At 47.7% G+C, this 16427-nt stretch overlaps 1 protein-coding gene across 5 annotated transcripts in view; it reads left to right on the top strand.

The window, feature by feature from the left end:
• Positions 1-3543: 3543 nt before the first annotated feature.
• The window catches only part of RBFOX2 (RNA binding fox-1 homolog 2), a 172120-nt gene continuing 159236 nt past the window's right edge, over positions 3544-16427 (top strand). For all 5 annotated transcript variants that reach the window (XM_039571694.1, XM_039571690.1, XM_039571693.1 and 2 more), the window contains exon 1: positions 3544-3750. In XM_039571694.1, the coding sequence (XP_039427628.1) occupies positions 3559-3750 (192 nt within the window). In that variant the 5' untranslated portion in view covers positions 3544-3558. The remainder of the gene's footprint in view (positions 3751-16427) is intronic.

Here is a 16427-nt window from a genome sequence, read left to right on the forward strand (position 1 = left end):
CCACACTCATTACTATGGAAAGCTCCATCGCCACTTCCCGCGAAACCAGGGCTAAAGTCCAGGCTGAAACTTTACCTTGGCGGCACTTCATTACCCGTGGGAGTACTGCTGTGAGGAGGAAGAGCATTTGGCTTCAGAGGTTTGTTTGACTGGACAGAAACAGCAGGAATGAGCAGGGTTGGGCAAGGCACTAGGTCCCACCTGACCTGCTTAGCAGAGAGACAAAATCCTCCATGAAGGAGAGGAACAAAGCTGCTGGAGGCTGAAAGGGCAAGAGGGAGCTGGTCAGCAAGGTGAGACATCGTGTGTAGATGATGGAAGCAGCAAGAAACAGTTCTCAGTTGTGGTGGTGGAGAGGAGAGATTTGCTTTGAAGTGTCTTGGAATGAATTCTATGCCTTTGGGTCAAAGACTAATGAGTGAGTTTGTGCCTCTCATCATGCCTGTGCCTTAGAACCTGCCTGAGTCACTGCCTCTGCTCCATTCAAGCACGTTCTGGGACCCAGCCCTTTGTACTTCCATAGATGTTTCACACCCGGCATCCTGATGCCACCTGATCTCCAGCCCAGTGGGAGACACCAGCACATGTTTCTCCAAGGAATCTCTTCAGAAGGTATCCTTCTGGGGGGAGGAAACCACAGCAATTTTATTCTAAAATGATGGGAATCTGTTCAGGAAAGATACACTCTTCATGCCAGCTTCTGGGAGCTCTCTGCAAGGATAACATTTCTTAGGATTGCCTCTCTTTGATCTGACAAAGACAAAGCACTGGTGAGCACTCTGCAAACTCATCCACGAAATCACAGCACATAGGAGCCTTTGGCAAGAGTGCTGTGCAGCAGTGGAAGGGTTAACAGAGGAGTCAGCTGTCTGTTTAGTATGTCTCAGATGTCACACACAAATACCTAAAAGGCAGCTGGGTTGTGTGAAAGGAAATCAAGGGATTAAGATTGTGTCTCAGCTCAAAAGCTTTTTTGTGACTTCAGGAATGCCTCATATCCCATCTGTTAAATGGGGATAATACCAAACCAACAAACATACCATGAAGATAAATTAATTAATCTTATTTTAAGAGGAAATGGAAAGAGCTGGATAAATAGTAATACACAGTAACACGGCAGTAATGTCAGAAAGCTCGCAATGGCACAGAGCAGGGTGGTGGCAGCTGCAGGTCACTTTGGTAGGAGGGCACAGTACCCCCCTCAGCTCTGTTCACCTGCACCATAACCGAGGGTGCTTTGTGCTCCGTGGTGGTCCTGGCTCCTCCCCTGGTGGGCTGCAGACCACAGCCAGCCAAAAATGCCTTGCCAAGGGATGTGCCTATGGCACTGCCAGCTCTGCCAGGAGCTGCTCTGTGGCACAGACCGTGTTCACATAGGATGCAAGGGAGAACTGGCAGCACCTTTGGCACCTGCATGGCAGGAGATGGTGAAAATGGGGTTAGGAGAAGGTGAAGAGAAAAATGGAGGCTGGGCACCATAAAGCGACTCCTTTCTTTGATATCCCCAAGGGAAGCATCAGACACTCAGTTACCACAGTGAGAGGAGTGCTCCCAAGTGCACATACAGATTTATCTCCAAATTGTTCATTCCTAACTCATCTGAAGGTTGAAGCCTTCTGCAGCTCCTCACAGGCAATACCTTAACCTGGACCCTTCATGTAGAACCCCTTATCAAAATTAGGGCAGAAAGACAAATACAGGAATGATGCTTTTCTCTGTATGAGCAGCGTCCCAGTCATGAGAATTCAGCTTCTTTCCAAGCCAAGAGTGGACTGAACATGTTCCTTCAATGTTGTTTGACAGTCTGGCTCATTTTATCAAACCCAGTCAAGATGAATGAGACATGTGTTTACCCTTGGTGGGTGAGCAGACAAAAGCTGCATGTAATTGTCTTCTGGGTGCCTGCCACTCTGTGGGGATTTGTAGTCATTTTGAAAAAAGAGATTTCCCCCGTCACTGGAGGAGACAAGCTGGCACCTCAGCACAAAACATACCACTTAAAATAGCTTTCAACATGGCCTTGAAAACTATTTTTGGATGAGAAAAAATGTGGTGTAAGGGAAGACTAGAGTCACGTATGGTAACTGTCACTCAAAACCAAAGGCTCTATAATTTCATGAAGATCAACAGATGTAGCATGTACAGGGACTATGGAACATTAAGACAATCTAACTGGTCCCCAGGCTTTGTTACACATGGTGATATTAGAAAAGTCAAGAAAGGCTTCCTCAGTGTTCATTGACTCACACCGACCAACTCCATTTTTAGTTTGGAGGCAGAAGTAGAGTGTGATTCCCATCCCATAATCAAGCCAACCGCAGATTTGTATTATGATCTGTGGATTAGTTCTCCATCAAGTTGCCATGGCTTCCAGACTACTTTCAGGACAATACAGGCTGCCTATGCCTTCCTCATTCTAGAGCAGACATTGTCCTCAGTGCTACCAGATAGCAGCTGCATAATAAAATCAAGTTTATGCTTTGGTTGAGGATTCCGAATTTGCTCCTCAAGATCAAAAACGTGGAGACACACAGAACAGCCAATGAACAGGCTTTGGGTTCTTGCAGACTGGTGTCTCCATTTGGTTGGAAGTCATATAAAAATGAGGATACATACAGACATACATATATATATATATATATATATATAAAAGTGCAGGAGAAACCCATGGAGGGACAGGAAACAAGTGATGCCCCTTTCTCAAGAAATCAGATGTGCTCTAGGGCCGTGAGGTGAGCCCTGGAGTGAGGTGCACGGAGGAGGCCTGGAGAAGGCTGGAAAGAACACAAGGCAGAGTGATGTGAGGTTGTGCTGAGCAAGGATACGGAGCTTCGGAGCTGGGCAGCACATCCCTTGCTGCTGGATGCTCCTGAAGCGGGGGTTCAAGCCAGTACCCATCACCCCAGATTCGCCTCAGTTCCTTACTGGGAGAGCTGCGGAAACCTCACCCCGAAAGGCGGCCCTGCGCCAGCCGGGCCGGGACCAAGCCGGCCACCGACGGGGGACCCGGCTCTGCCCGAGGGGTGGGTGCCCCGCACTCCTACGGCCAACGTGACCGCCGCAGCCCCTCCGGGGGTGCCGCAGCCACCGCGGGCCCCCACGGGGCGGCCGCGGCCCGACCGGCGGCGGTCTGGGCGCAGCCCGGCAGCGGAGCGCGGTGCCGCGGGCCGGCCCGGCCGAGCGGCCATTTCCCGCCGCCCCGCGCGGCTCCGCGGCGCCCGGAGCCCCGCGGCGGCCCCGCCCCGCCCCACGCTCCGCCCGCGCCCCGCCCCGCCCCGCCCGGCACCGCCGAAGGTTTCCGAGCGGGGGTCGCGCTGCTCCGGTGGCGTTTCCGGAGATTGCCGAGGGGCTCCGGCCCCTCCCCAGCCGCCGCCGAGCCCGTGACCGAGGCGCTCCGGTGGGTCGGAGCCCGGCGCGCCCGCTGCTGCTCCGGTCGCGGCGCGGGGCTCGCCGCCGTCCTTCTCCTCCTGCTGCTCCCGCTTCCCCGGCAGCGCCGGGCGCTGCGGTGACAGAGCGGGCGATCGCGGCGGGGGACCGGCCGGGGCTCCGGCGGCGCGGATGGCGGAGGGCGGCCAGCCCCCGCAGCAGCAGCCACAGCCGCAGCTCCTGGCCGGCGGCGGCGCGGGGTCCGCCCGCGGCGTGAAGCGGGAGCCGGAGCTGGAGCAGCCCATGGCCGGCGGGGACGGCGCGGAGGGCGGCCACAGCAAGCGGCTGCGGACGGAGGCGGAGGCCGACGGCGGCGGCATGCAGGTAGCGGGCAGGGCCGGGCCGTCCCCGGCTCTCCCTCCCCGGGGCTCGGCCGGCCGGGCCGCGTTGGATTTCGGTTTGCGGGATTCGGCGCGTTGCGCTCGGGCGTGCGGCCCTTTCCCCGCGGGCAGCGAGGCGAGTCCCCTCGGGCTCCCCGACCCGAGCCGGGCGGCTCCCGGGGGCGCAGCCCAGCACGTGCGGCGGGCGGCGCGGGCCCCCTGGGGGAGCCGCCGCCGGGTCCGGCGCTCGGGCACCGCCGGGGAGCCCGGGGAGGCCGCCGGTGTCGGGGGCCGGGCGCGGGGCAGCGGCAGCGGGTTTGCCCGCGGCGCTTGGGGCTTGTGTTAGGAGAAATCCCAAGGTGCTGCCTGGGAAGGGGGAGAAGCGGAGTAGTGGGGCGTCTTCTAGGTTGGTTCAGGATCCCGCGTTTCTGTCGTCTTCTGCCAGCGCGGCTTGATCGTCCCCAAAACATCGCTTGTTCCAGGTGCATTGGCCTTTGTGTTTGTGGGGTGATGCTGCCAAGGTGTTTCTGCCTCCCTTTGTTTGGGAGTTGTGGAGGATTGTTTTATTATGGCAGTTGCACTGGTCTTTTCTGCTTGTGTCTCTCGTGATGAATATGTCAAAGCTCTTTGGAAGCAGCGTGATTTATTCATCTGAACTTGTTTCTCTTCTCGCCCTTTTTCGGGTTGGTAAGTGCTCCTGGCTTTCCAAGGGAAGCATCCTGTTCTCTCCATGGTGCTTCTCATCAAGATGCCAAATACTGGCCAACGCTCTTCCCTTTTTACTTCCCAGGCTGTCCCCAGTTTTCATGTTCTAGAATTGCTCTTCCTGCTTGCAGCAGGAAGGTTTTGTTTGTGGTTCTGTCTGATGTTTAGTCTTTCATGGTGGTCTCTCCACCCCACAGCATCATGTTTTCCCCAGTGTGATGGTGTGGCCTGAGCGGTTGCTGGAGCTTCGCATCCAAGTGCTGCTGCTTGTGCTCTCCCACGAGCCAGTGAAAATCCTGCTGTGCTCTTTTATCCCTTGAAGTAGTGTGTTCTCCCACATGTAGGTTTCAAGTATGACTCAGGCAATGTGTACAATTGCAAGGAGAAAGATGCTCAGCATCGAAGGAGTGTTTATACGGTGTGTCTTGCTAGGAGTTATGAATGAGTGCACAAACATGGTGACATGAAATTCTTCCAGCTCTTCAGAGTTGAACTGAGGCAGAGGTCCTGTGTAGTTACAGAAGATGCACCAGTTTACCCTGTATATAGTGGCTTAACTGATTGTTGTTGACGTAAACTGGGGTAAATCAACTGAAAATTGCCTAGGAAGGGATTTGGACTGGTTTAGCAAAAGTCTGATTTTTTTTGTTTGTTTTTAATTGCAAATGGGTGAAATTTCTCTACAGATAAAAGACTCCCCTCCTATATTTACATTTAAAAGTGCTTTGTTGTCTGTTCAATGAATAATGCAAGATAGTAAGATTGCAGCGTTCAGCCATGGGGCTGCAACAGTGTGTGTGTGCAGCAGTGTGTAGTGCTGGTGGTCATGATACTAGGGATTGATTGTGGAATTAACTAGCAGAAAGTTGGGGTCTATTTCTGTATCAGATAGTGGGAAGCAGTGGAGAAATTAGGTGAGGTGCAACGACTAGAGTCCAATTTTTAAGTGCGTCTGTAGTCGGTGTAGCTATTTTTCAGATTAGGGCACCCATATTGTACTTATTTGGCATTCTTAGTGTAATTGTAATCTTTCCATATGTATTTATATATGGAAAAGATTTTTCAGTCCTTTTATTATAAAAGATGAAAATAAACATGTATGTCTGTATGTATATATTTACAAATGTGTACCATTATTTGGATCTAGGCGATCTTTAAGGTTCTTTCTAACCCAAACCATTCTGTGATTCTATGTTCAGTATTTTCCCTTGACTTTTTTTAGTTTTTAAAGACTGTAGTTTATATATTTGGAGAATCTTCTCATGTCTGCACGCAAGCAGTACCAAATTTTAAGACAAACTTACAAATAATATCAGAGATAGGAAAAATGTGTTCTTTAATGTTTGGGAAATTCGTCATCTTTTTACTTAAAAGACAAAACACAAGGTTGCCTATCATGCGGATTTCTGTTCAGATAGTGCCTTCTTTTGAAGTACCTTATTTTAGAATAACGGGTTCTTTTTAGTAAATCCTCTATGTTTAACTGTACGTAATGCTTACAGGAGGAATAAAGAGCCTATTCTTTGATGTTTTTTTTTTCTCCCTCTCATATGTATTAGAGGCTTTCTGAAAGCTGGAAATAACACCAGCAACTGTTGTACCTTGTTTTTCCTGGAGATCCTGTCAATTTTCTACTTCCTGTTCCAGAGCCACAGGCTATTGCTGTGTAAACTTGGTGACCTCGTGTCTCTGGGCTGATAGCAAGGAATCACGGAATGCCATGCCCACCACCATTTCTTCTTTGCATAACCCCTACCTACCAGTGGCTCACGGTATAAACACAGCGTGTAATGCTGTAGAATCATTTAGCTGTAGAAATTACTAATGTAGCTGTAAAACTAATAGATTTTTTGGGAGTCTGTTAGTGCGACATATCAAAACTAGTCCAAAGGAAGATAAGATAGTAGCTAGTTATTAAGACCTTGGGGCAGAGGGTGCCTAAAAGCTTTGAGTAGCCCTTAAATCTGCTGGGCTTCTTGTTTACTGCTGTCTCAGGCCAGCATGCTCAGACAGTTTATGCAGTTAGGGTTTCATTATCTAATCCATCTTTGATCAGGCCGGATAAATGGTGTTTGGCCAGTGCTGATCTTGTTAGGAGGGTGGTGTAAAGCTGCTTGAGTTGGGATTGGGACAAATCGGATCATGGCTGCTATCTGCTTCTGGGACATATTTCAGTTAATCGTGGCGTGGGAGGAAAAGGTCTACCAGGAACTGCTGGTTTTTAGCTCCCTCTGTTCCATAAATGGCAAAAGTCAAATGCCACCTGGAATGTCACCTGGAAGTATTTGGATAGGTTTGTAAGCTTTGGAAGTAAAGGGTCCCAAAGGTATTGCTGCTTTTTAACTGTATAAATACTGGTAAGGAAATACCTCATGCTCTGTTTGCTGACTTGGATGGTTGAATCATTTGGATCAGCTTGCTGATCTGGGTAAAAATAATGCCTAGCACAGGGGAGAAGAGGAAAAAAAAAGAAAGTTATATTAGCCTAAGTCACTTGTGAAACTTCACTGAAATGCAGTTGTTGATGCAGCTGTATTTGCTTCTTGTCAGAAAACACTGACTGCTGCACAGATGGAAGAGAAAGTACCCTTGCAACAATCCCTCTCCTCCTCCATTCCTTGCATGATGAAAGATGAGAAGTGTTGTGGCTAGCTGGGAAGTGTCCCTTTCTCTTTAAAACTGCAGACAAGGGTGTAATTCCATGGTGCTCTTTTTGTCTTCCCCTTCCAGGTGCTAGAGGTGTACCAGACAGCTTACACTGCTGACAAAGTTACTAAAATACATTCCCTTTGCTTTGCATCGGGTTGGATAAGTTAATCAACTCCTCATTCAGTTCCCAAGCTGAATTTTGATTTAGCTTTTTTATGGGGTCTAGTTTGGTTAGAAAATTAAAATTACACCTGGTTATAATATATGGGTGGAATTAGATGTAAGGCGTGAACAGAGCTGATCCTTGTTCCTCTTTCATGAATGACTTGTGTGCTCAGTATCCCTGAGTATTTGGGAGAATTACTCTTCTTGCAGCCATGAGTGTGGCCAAGTGGTCAGGACAGACAGTTAATGCAGCTGTGGTCTGTGCCTTGCCCAGTCCACATAAACCTTTAGTGGCAGCAATGAGTGGTGACTTTGTGTGTCATTCAGCCATGTCTGCACAGGGTTCATAAAGATGACTAGTGGTGTTGAGATCAGTCCCCTGTGACTAAACGATGATGTAACAGACGATAAGTCTTTGCTCTACAGGAAAGTCTGCAGTTTCTCATCCTACCGTGAGCCAGAAGATGGTCTGTGACACCCTCTACCAGCCTGACTCCTTTCCAGCACAGTGACTGGAAACCTTGAACTGCAGCGTGCCCCAGAAAGGGGAGAGTGGGGACATGACTGGTGCTTCATGACAGCCAGTATCCTTGCTCAAGCTGTGGCCTGTTTGTGGTGCTCCAGAGGATGGCAAGAAATTGGTCTGCTGATAATTTCTAGGTAGGTTTGGGTTTACAAGTGAGAGGGCTGACTGGGATTGTAGTCGAGAAGGGGCCAGTGAATAAAAGCTTTTGTGCTGTGAGGGACCCTTTGGAAGTCTGTATTTTTAAATCTTACAGAAGAGAACATCTCGTTCCAGTAAATTGTGGAAAAGCTGTGTAATCAGGTTAGCTTTTTCCTCCCTCTTATTTTTCATGGCATGGCTGTCTTTGTAAAGAGATGCAGAGCAATGCAAGGGATACAAGATACTACAGTAAAAGAAGCGAAGTTCCAATCTATCGAAGCTGACCCCTGCCTTGGATCCAGGATGAGGTTTTCTGGGATGCTGTTTTGACAGAGAATTGCTGATGTGATGAGATGTAATGAATCACCTCTAAGTTTGTTGTTGTTTCTCTGTTTGCTTTTGGCCTTTGTTTTTTTAATATTTGAATGTTATGAGTTAGACTTGACGCAGTCTGGGAACACTTAGAAAATCTCCGGTTCAAAGAAAACCTTTGGCAAACAGGCTGAAAGTTGGGATTTTAGAGTTGTTAAGAGTGCTTTACTGTTGGCTCTTTTCTTGCCATATTCAGGAAAATGGAAAGCCCGACTGAAGTATGCTGCATGTACTCCTCCCGGCTCTCTCAGTATTTTTCTGTAGATTCCAGAGGTTTGTGTTCAAAGGTGATGGCCACAGTTGTGAGGTTGGCCAAAGAGAGGTCTGGCTCTACTGGAGATGGTTTCCTTCTGCATATGTGTACCAGCTGTAGACATAAGGTTTTTATTTTTCCTTTCAGAATTCCCGTTTAGAAATACAAGCGTTCTGGTATTTTGCAGGAAGCCTGGTCTCTCCCTTGCATGTTGGAAAGGTTGCTCACCTAGCTGAGTTTGGAGCAGCTCCCAGGTACATCCTGTGCAATACCCTCTGCCAGCTGTTCCTCCCAGTGAACCAGCAAGCAGGGTCCCTGCCTTGCCCTTCTCCATTGGGGGTTTGCACCTCTGTGGTCAAGGTTGTCTCAAAGAAGTGCTGGTCACTGAAGGTTTAGCAGCTGTGTTCCTGTGCTGGCTTTGTGCTTTACTGGGACTGTGCTTTCAGTGACTGCTGTGGTGAGCCTGGTGGCAGCAGGAGTACCAGAACTCACGAGATGCAAAGGAGGCAGCAGTAAAATAAAATAAATCAACTGCTTCATTTGCACTAGAGATAGGGAAGCTAAACTGAAGTTGAGACAGATCTGAACAGGATTCTGTGTGTGGTCTGTGGCCCCCTGGAAACTGCTGCTGAAGGACATACCCCTGTTAGATTGGAAAAATAAAGCCTGTCGTTAGCAGCGTTTGGTTGGCTGCACAGAAACCTCTGCCCCTCTGGAAAATGTTAGGAATCACATTAGTTGAAGGTGTTTTAAAACCTATCACTCTATGCTGCTGACTTGACTTGTGGCACTCAGCAAACCTTAGTTTTTATATGAAGTGAAAGGGAAGGGCAGATGTGTTGGTTGTCTGGAAATCTCTTAGTTAATTTGCCCGTCTCTGATATTACTTGACTTTCTCTGTGTGTGTGTTTGCTGTTGAAATGTGGTGGCTGAGGGATCAGAGGAACATCCAGAAGAGAAGTGAGAGAAGCAATTAGAGGTAACGAGTTCCAGTTCATTGAAGCATTCTGTTGATCTACATTTTACAGTGGTATTGAGTGGACACCCGAGTGTAGCTGTCATGAGATAATCCCGATGTTTAGGGATTAGAGCTGCTTGACTGCATTTTGGGCCTTAACTCCCTTTGCTCTCCAGTAAATTTAATTTTGCCAGCAATCTGTTGTAAATTCAGTTTGAAAGATGTGTATACATTTTCCCCAGCATGCTTCCCCCTCCCTCTGCTTCACTTTCTTGTGTGCACCTCCTTTTTTCCAGGTCAAATTAGAGATGTTTGTCAGGGCCAAGTCCAGCGATGGCAGGGGCTGTATGAAACAGTCCTCGCCAGTCCTGGACCATGCCACCATCCTGACCCTGCAGTGTTCCCTGTCAGGGCTCTGCCAAGTTGTCCTGCTGAGCTGTGCCTGGGTACCTCTCCTGCAGGAAAGCTTTGCTGAGAAATGCCACATATTTTTCTGGGTTTGTAACCTGTGTTCTCTGTTCTGGAAGATTTCCAGGGTGTTTGTGAACTGTTCCAGTCTCTCTCTTGTTTGGCTTGTCCCACGTACATACGGCATCTATCTAAACCACCCCTTCAGCTCTCTTGCTGGACCAAAGGAAAGCGACTCCAACTCCTTAGCGGTGATAGGACGATGTATTTAAGTGGCCATGAAGAAAGGAAGGTTGTATACAAAAGCCCTCTTGTTTAATGAGCAGCATCAGCTGAACTAGAGGTGGATCCAGCATCTGCTTGGGCAGAGTAGGAAACTTCGGCAGTTTCTGTCAGCTCATGAGGTGCGACATTGGTGTTCAATCAGCTATACCATTGTGCCGCCTCCTAACCTTTGGAGTGTGGGCAGAGGGTACTTGTGATTCACACTGGTTAGAAAAGAGGTAATGAGATCTTCTACTTGGATAGGACAGTGGGATTCAGACTGGCATGTTTTTGAAGTGGCTGTGCGTTACTGGGGCTGTTGCTTATGTTTGCCTTTATCTAGGAGAGTTTGTGGTGCAGAAGGATTGGATACTTGCTTCAAAGAGCCTGGAATAGAAGCACTTGTGGCTTTTCTTGTATGACTTTATTGGGTTTTATCTGCTCATAATTGCCTCAGGAATAAAGCAGGTATTAGCATAGAGATCAGGAACAAGCTGCAACATTTAAGGGGGAAAAAACCCTCATCGTGTCAGCACTTTTCCCTCTGAGTGTACATAGCTAAATTTCTTTTAATAGGCTAAAGAATCAACCTTATGTGGCTTTTCTGTGTGTCACAAATATCAAAATATGCTCCCCAGGGGCCTTTGAGGCCTTGGGATCTGGATCCGGCTCAGGTTTCTTCAAGGGACTGGAGCATTGTGCTCTTTTAATGGAGACTTTCTGCACAGCTTTCCCACTGCTATTTCTGTAGGAGATTCTTGCAGGCATTTGGGTTGGTTGTCACCGTTGAGGGTGATGCCCAGGAAGAAAATTCCACCAAGGCATCACTAAAAAGCCTTGATTTAGTGCCGTGTGGGCTGAGGGCAGGCTCTAGCTGGGATCCTGGTGCTATAATTTGCTGCTTGTGGTTGCTGTTCCCTTGCCCAAATAGGGGTGGGAAGGTTGCCCTTCCTCCAGCCTGCTCACTGACCTCAGGCAGTGAGGGGGGCATGAGGCCAGGCTCTGCCCTGCTGCAGGGCTGGGCACCTTCTGCCTGGCTCCCTGGACCTGCAGGCAGAGTAGCCAAGCATGACTCTGAGCAGCTCCTATGAGAGATCGTGCTTCTGAGCTGTCTCTGTCTGGCTCTTTGGTTTTATTCTGTTCTGTGGCTTTGCTTCCTTTTTGTGGGAAGAAGAAATGAGGGGAAGTGCAAGCAATGGCTTCTTCATTAGCCTTTGTACCCTGCTGTCCTGGAAAGCAGGTCTATCAGAGGCCTCTTTCCTACCCTTATTTCATGTTAAAAGCCCTGTGCAGCTTTGGAGCAAAGCTGGACCAGGATGGAGTAGGTTTTGTCGGTGCTTCTCCTTGCCTGTAGGTACCAATTCTTGAAGCTCAGCTTTGGAGCGACCTGAGGTGGTTCCTGGGATTTATGACCTCTCTCTCTGAGTGATGCTGCTTCTGCTCCCATGAGTATGACCAGCCACACAGCCTGGGGAGATCCAAAAGGTTCAGTCAGGGAAGGAAGCCTGGGCTGTGATGTTGCTGCAGCAGGTGGAACCGTGGGGCACACCGAAGGAAAGGGGGGCTGGCAGCATGGTACGGGCAGATGTCCTGGGGCTGGTGGCGTGTATGAGGGTGGGAAACAGGTGTTTTTGTTACATTGGCCTGAGGAATGATTTGAATCATGGAGGAAACGGAGGCAATAAAGTGTTGCCACTGCTGCTGATATGCAGCAGCAGATCTGAATGTCTCTTGGACAGCCTGCAGGAGAATCCAGCTGGCTTCTGAAGCACCTGCCCATCCTGTTATTTGTTTTGTCCAGTAGTGGAAGTTGAAGTGTGTGGACATGCAGAATACTCTCAATGCCCTGGTTCTAGGAAGAGGTGTGCTACTCTGCGGTGGTGCTGGAGTTATGTTTGTCCTGGGTGGTCTGGAACTGCAGGTGCTGTTTCCTCCACACAAAGGGTTGAGGAGACTGAATGTGCCAGGGTGAGAACCTGTGCACAGCAGACTGTGACTGGGGAGACTTTAACACGTGGTGTATCCACACTGAAGGGGCTGGGACTCATAGCCTGTAACTGCTATGCCCAGCAGGAGAATGTGACAAGAGGACATCATGTGAGGTCACAATTATGCGGTCATAGCTTTTATGTTTTTAGAAATGACTTCATCTCCACAAGTGCAGCAAATGGATGGTGTTCACTGAGGCGCTATTAAACTTAATGGGAGTTTTGTAACCAGTTAAAATGGGTGTAAGGTCATGTTTTGGACTATGCAGTATTTCATTCCTTCTCTTTCATCTCATGTATGACCCCATATGAATTTACTGCAGATAATCTAAACCTTGCACCGAATACAGACCTATTAATTTTTAATGGTCTCTTCTACAGTACTCACCACTGTAGTGTGGGTGCTTCACAGGTACCAATGATTTTATTTTTTTAGTTTCCTGAGAGGTAGAAAAGGTATACTGTGCCTTATTGTGGAAATGGGGGATTGAAGTACCTGGTAATAAGACCAATTTTGCCAAAAAACGATTGACACTTAAAGCCTAACTTATTTTTATTTGTATTTTTGATTGTAGCTGGGGCTTTTTTATTGAGGTGGGGTTTTGGTGATGTTTTAATCCTTGATCTATAGCTCTCTACAACTTCCACTGTGTATATGATGCCTGCTGCTTCCATAGACCAATCCTTAATTGTGTCATGTTGGGCAATTATACAGTGTTGTTGTCTTTATCTTAAAGCCCAGAAGAGTACCTTGAATTAAGGAACTTGGTCAGCATCATAGTGAAATTTTACTTGGAAGATAAGGTTTGAAATCTAACTTTTTAAGTAGAATTGATACTGCTTGTCTGAGACTACAAAACCACCTTTCGGTTTCTGCAGCTGTTTATACTGCTCAGAACACAGTGCTTCCTAGGCTTGAATAAAGCAGGAATTAGGAAAAAATAGCACATAATCCTGATTTGTTGTAACATCCCTGCACATGAGGAAACACTGGAAGTTGCATGGATAGTTGCTGTTTTTTAATCTGCAGCCCTTGACTTTTGCAGTTGCTATTTTAGGAGAGAATGTAGCTACTTTGCCTTTCAAGTTAAAAAGCATGTTTTGGTCGTTAGGAAGCAGAGAGCTGCTATGTGGACAGCAAAGGCAGGAACCAGCTCCTGACCAGCTCCCTGCGCTGGCTGCCGTGGGGACTGGCAGCTCCCCCGCTTCCTGAGAACACAGGTCCCAGCGTGGTCACTTGTGGGGTCAGCAAGGAGGACAGAGAGGCATGTTCTGCTGAGGAGACTTTGTGACACATTAGGGCTGCAAAGCAATCCTGCCACTTGGCATACAGGTGAAATATGTGGGTGATCATGGGCCTGGTATCTCCTTTTTGTTTGCTGAATAATGAGTCCTTCATGTATCCCATCAGTGCCTGCTTTTTGTTGCTTCTGCATGGGTGTTCAGTTCTGTTCTCCTTAGCTGAGTAAAGGGGGGGGCCAGAATTGTGTTAAATGGCTGAGGTTCTGTCATCTTCAGAGAGCTGCAGACAACAAGCCTAGTTTTGGGCTGGATGCCTGATCTTACTGCTAGGATTGTCAGACTACAACACTGTAAGTAGTATAAAGCTGTAGGGGAGGAATAAACACCCCATCCCACTGCATTTTGGAAAGAGGAGATAAAGACCAGCCTGGCAGTACCTCTGCATATGTTGCCTTGAAGTGAGGGGAGAAGATGAAGCTGGTGTCCTCTCCAAAGCTCACATGAATCCAGTGGAGACCTGGCATCTGCTAATGTCACCAGCTGGATCTAGCAGCTTTTTCCCGATATGACCTTCACACCTAAGCACTTCTTGGAAAAGTCTGACTTCCTGGGCTGGTTAGATTTTCCTAAGAGTGGTGGTGGTCTGCATGCCAAGTGCCTCATGTGAGAGCTGAGCTGAGAGGTCATAGACAGAGGAGGCAAGGCCATCATTTGCGATGGTGGGATGGACTCAGCAGGAGGTGATAGTGGCATTTGGGAACAGTGGTGTCTCTGTGATGGTTAGATGTCAACCATGGGTCAGAGAACACTTCAGAGAGGAGAAGGAGAATGTAAAAGGAAATGGACCGACTGTGGGTTTTGATTGTCAGATAGAGAGGGTTACAGTGGAACTTAACTCTGTAGTGTTTCCATCTGTTGTGGTTTAATCCCAGCTGGCAGCTAAGCCCCACACAGCTGCTCACTCCTTCCTGCTGGGATGGGGGAGAGAACTGGAAGACTAAAAGTAAAAAAAACTTGTGGGTTGAGATAAAGGCAGTTTAACAGGTAAAGCAGAAGCCACACATGCAAGCAAAGCAAGACAAGGAATTCAGTCACCACTTCCCATGGGCACCAGGAGTTCAGCCATCCTCAGGGAAAGCGGGGATTCATGATGTGTAATAGTGATTTGGGAAGACAAACTTCACTCTGAATGTCCCCCCTTTCACTTTCTTCCCTCAGCTCTATATGCTGACCATGATGCCATGTGGTATGGAATATCCTTTGGGTCAGTTGGGGTCAGCTGTCCTGGTTGTATTCCCTCCCAACTTCTTGTGCATGCTCAGCATCCTCACTGGTGGGGTGAAGCAGAAAAGGCCTTGACTCTCTGTAAGCACTGCTCAGCAGTAACTAAAACATCCCTGAATTATCAACACTGTTCCCAGCACAAATCCAAAACACAGCCCCGTAACAGCTACTGTGAAGAAAATTAACTCAATGAAAGCCAAAACCAGCATACCATCTGACCATCCCTTCTCTCAGTGCCCACTTGTGACCTGTCATTGCTGTTGTGATGGATTTGGATGTGGTGAATGAGGCTGAGGCTAGTGTTTGAGTATATATTGTCTGAACACCTGATATTTGTCTATATATATATATATGTCTGTGTGTGGCTTTGCCAGGAAATTGAAATTATGCTCATAATTAGGTCTGGGTTTTGTGTTTGCTCTGTCCCCTGATTACATCCTTCCAGAAAAGACTTGCTGCATTTCACCATCTTGCCTGATCTCTTCTGGCTTTCAACAAGAATATCATATGGTGAGTTCCAAATGCTACAGTTTCAGAAAAATAAGTTTTATCTGTTGATAAATCACAAATTAGCACCACTAAGAATTCTTCATGCTTCATATTCTGTCTTGAAATGTCTCTGGCAATAGGTCTGATAACATATCTAAGTATTATCTCCCTCTTTCAGCCAGACCAATGTGTAAGTTCTCCTGGGGATGGTTGTTTCCCATGGGGAAGGTGTTGATTTGAATAGATGGAGATGCTATGAGATTTCTTTCGTGTGTGTGTGTTTTCCTCCTATTATTCACTGCCTAAATTGTTGAGTAATAATTCCTCCTTTGCTGGTCAATGGGTTGATATTTTCACCTTGGGCAGTATCAGGCATTTGTGACTGCTTTTCATGCCAGGAGGAGCACGAGTTGGATTTGCTTCCACCAGGACCCCTTTAAGGACTAGGAATTCTTTGATGAGTGATTACACTTAAATCTGGACTCTCAGTTGATGGATGTAGATGGAGCATGTCCATGTTTCTTGGGAAGGTTTCCTTAAATAGGCATGACCTTTCTACTGAAAACAGGAAGATAGTTATTGCTTTTTTTTTTTCCCCCAGCATGGTATTTGTTTCATTTTTGGACCTCATGATTACTGCAGACATTTACCATAGGAGTAGCTCATAGGCTCATGGGGCAGAGTTTGGCAGCTCCGTTGGAGTTTTGGTAGGGGTACTGGCTTGCTTTGCAGTGTGGCATTTGATATAGCATTGGTTCTATCCTTTCTGTACCAGCCACTCTTTTTCACCTTTGGTGACCTGGTTCTCCTTTCTTACCCTGTCTAGCATCCAAAACTCTGAGGCATCTCTATGTGCAGAGAAAGACTAGCCAGTCTGTATGTTTTAATATGTAGATGGGGAATGGATAGTGATTCAGTAGATCTGGATCATCCTATGTTCTTGCTTCTGGTGGGTTTTAGAAGATGTGTGGAATCTGCAGGCAAACTGGAGAGAATGGTCCTGTTACCTCAGAAGAGGAACCCTCTGACTGCAACTTGAATGTGATGACAGTCTGCCTGAAGGAGTGCCTGTCCTTGACCATCCTTGGGAAGTGTAGCAGGAGATGGGTGTGTTTGATTCTCCTGTGCACTGAAATCTTCCAAGATGCCTGGTGTCAGCTAGTCACTGTTGCTGACAAGGTGTTAGCAAGCTCTTTTATGAGGTTTGTGTTTAAATAAACATAAAATCTCTGTGCTTGGG

Source organism: Corvus cornix, chromosome 1A (genome assembly GCF_000738735.6).
Source record: "Corvus cornix cornix isolate S_Up_H32 chromosome 1A, ASM73873v5, whole genome shotgun sequence".
In the NCBI taxonomy this organism is placed as follows: Eukaryota; Metazoa; Chordata; class Aves; order Passeriformes; family Corvidae; genus Corvus; species Corvus cornix.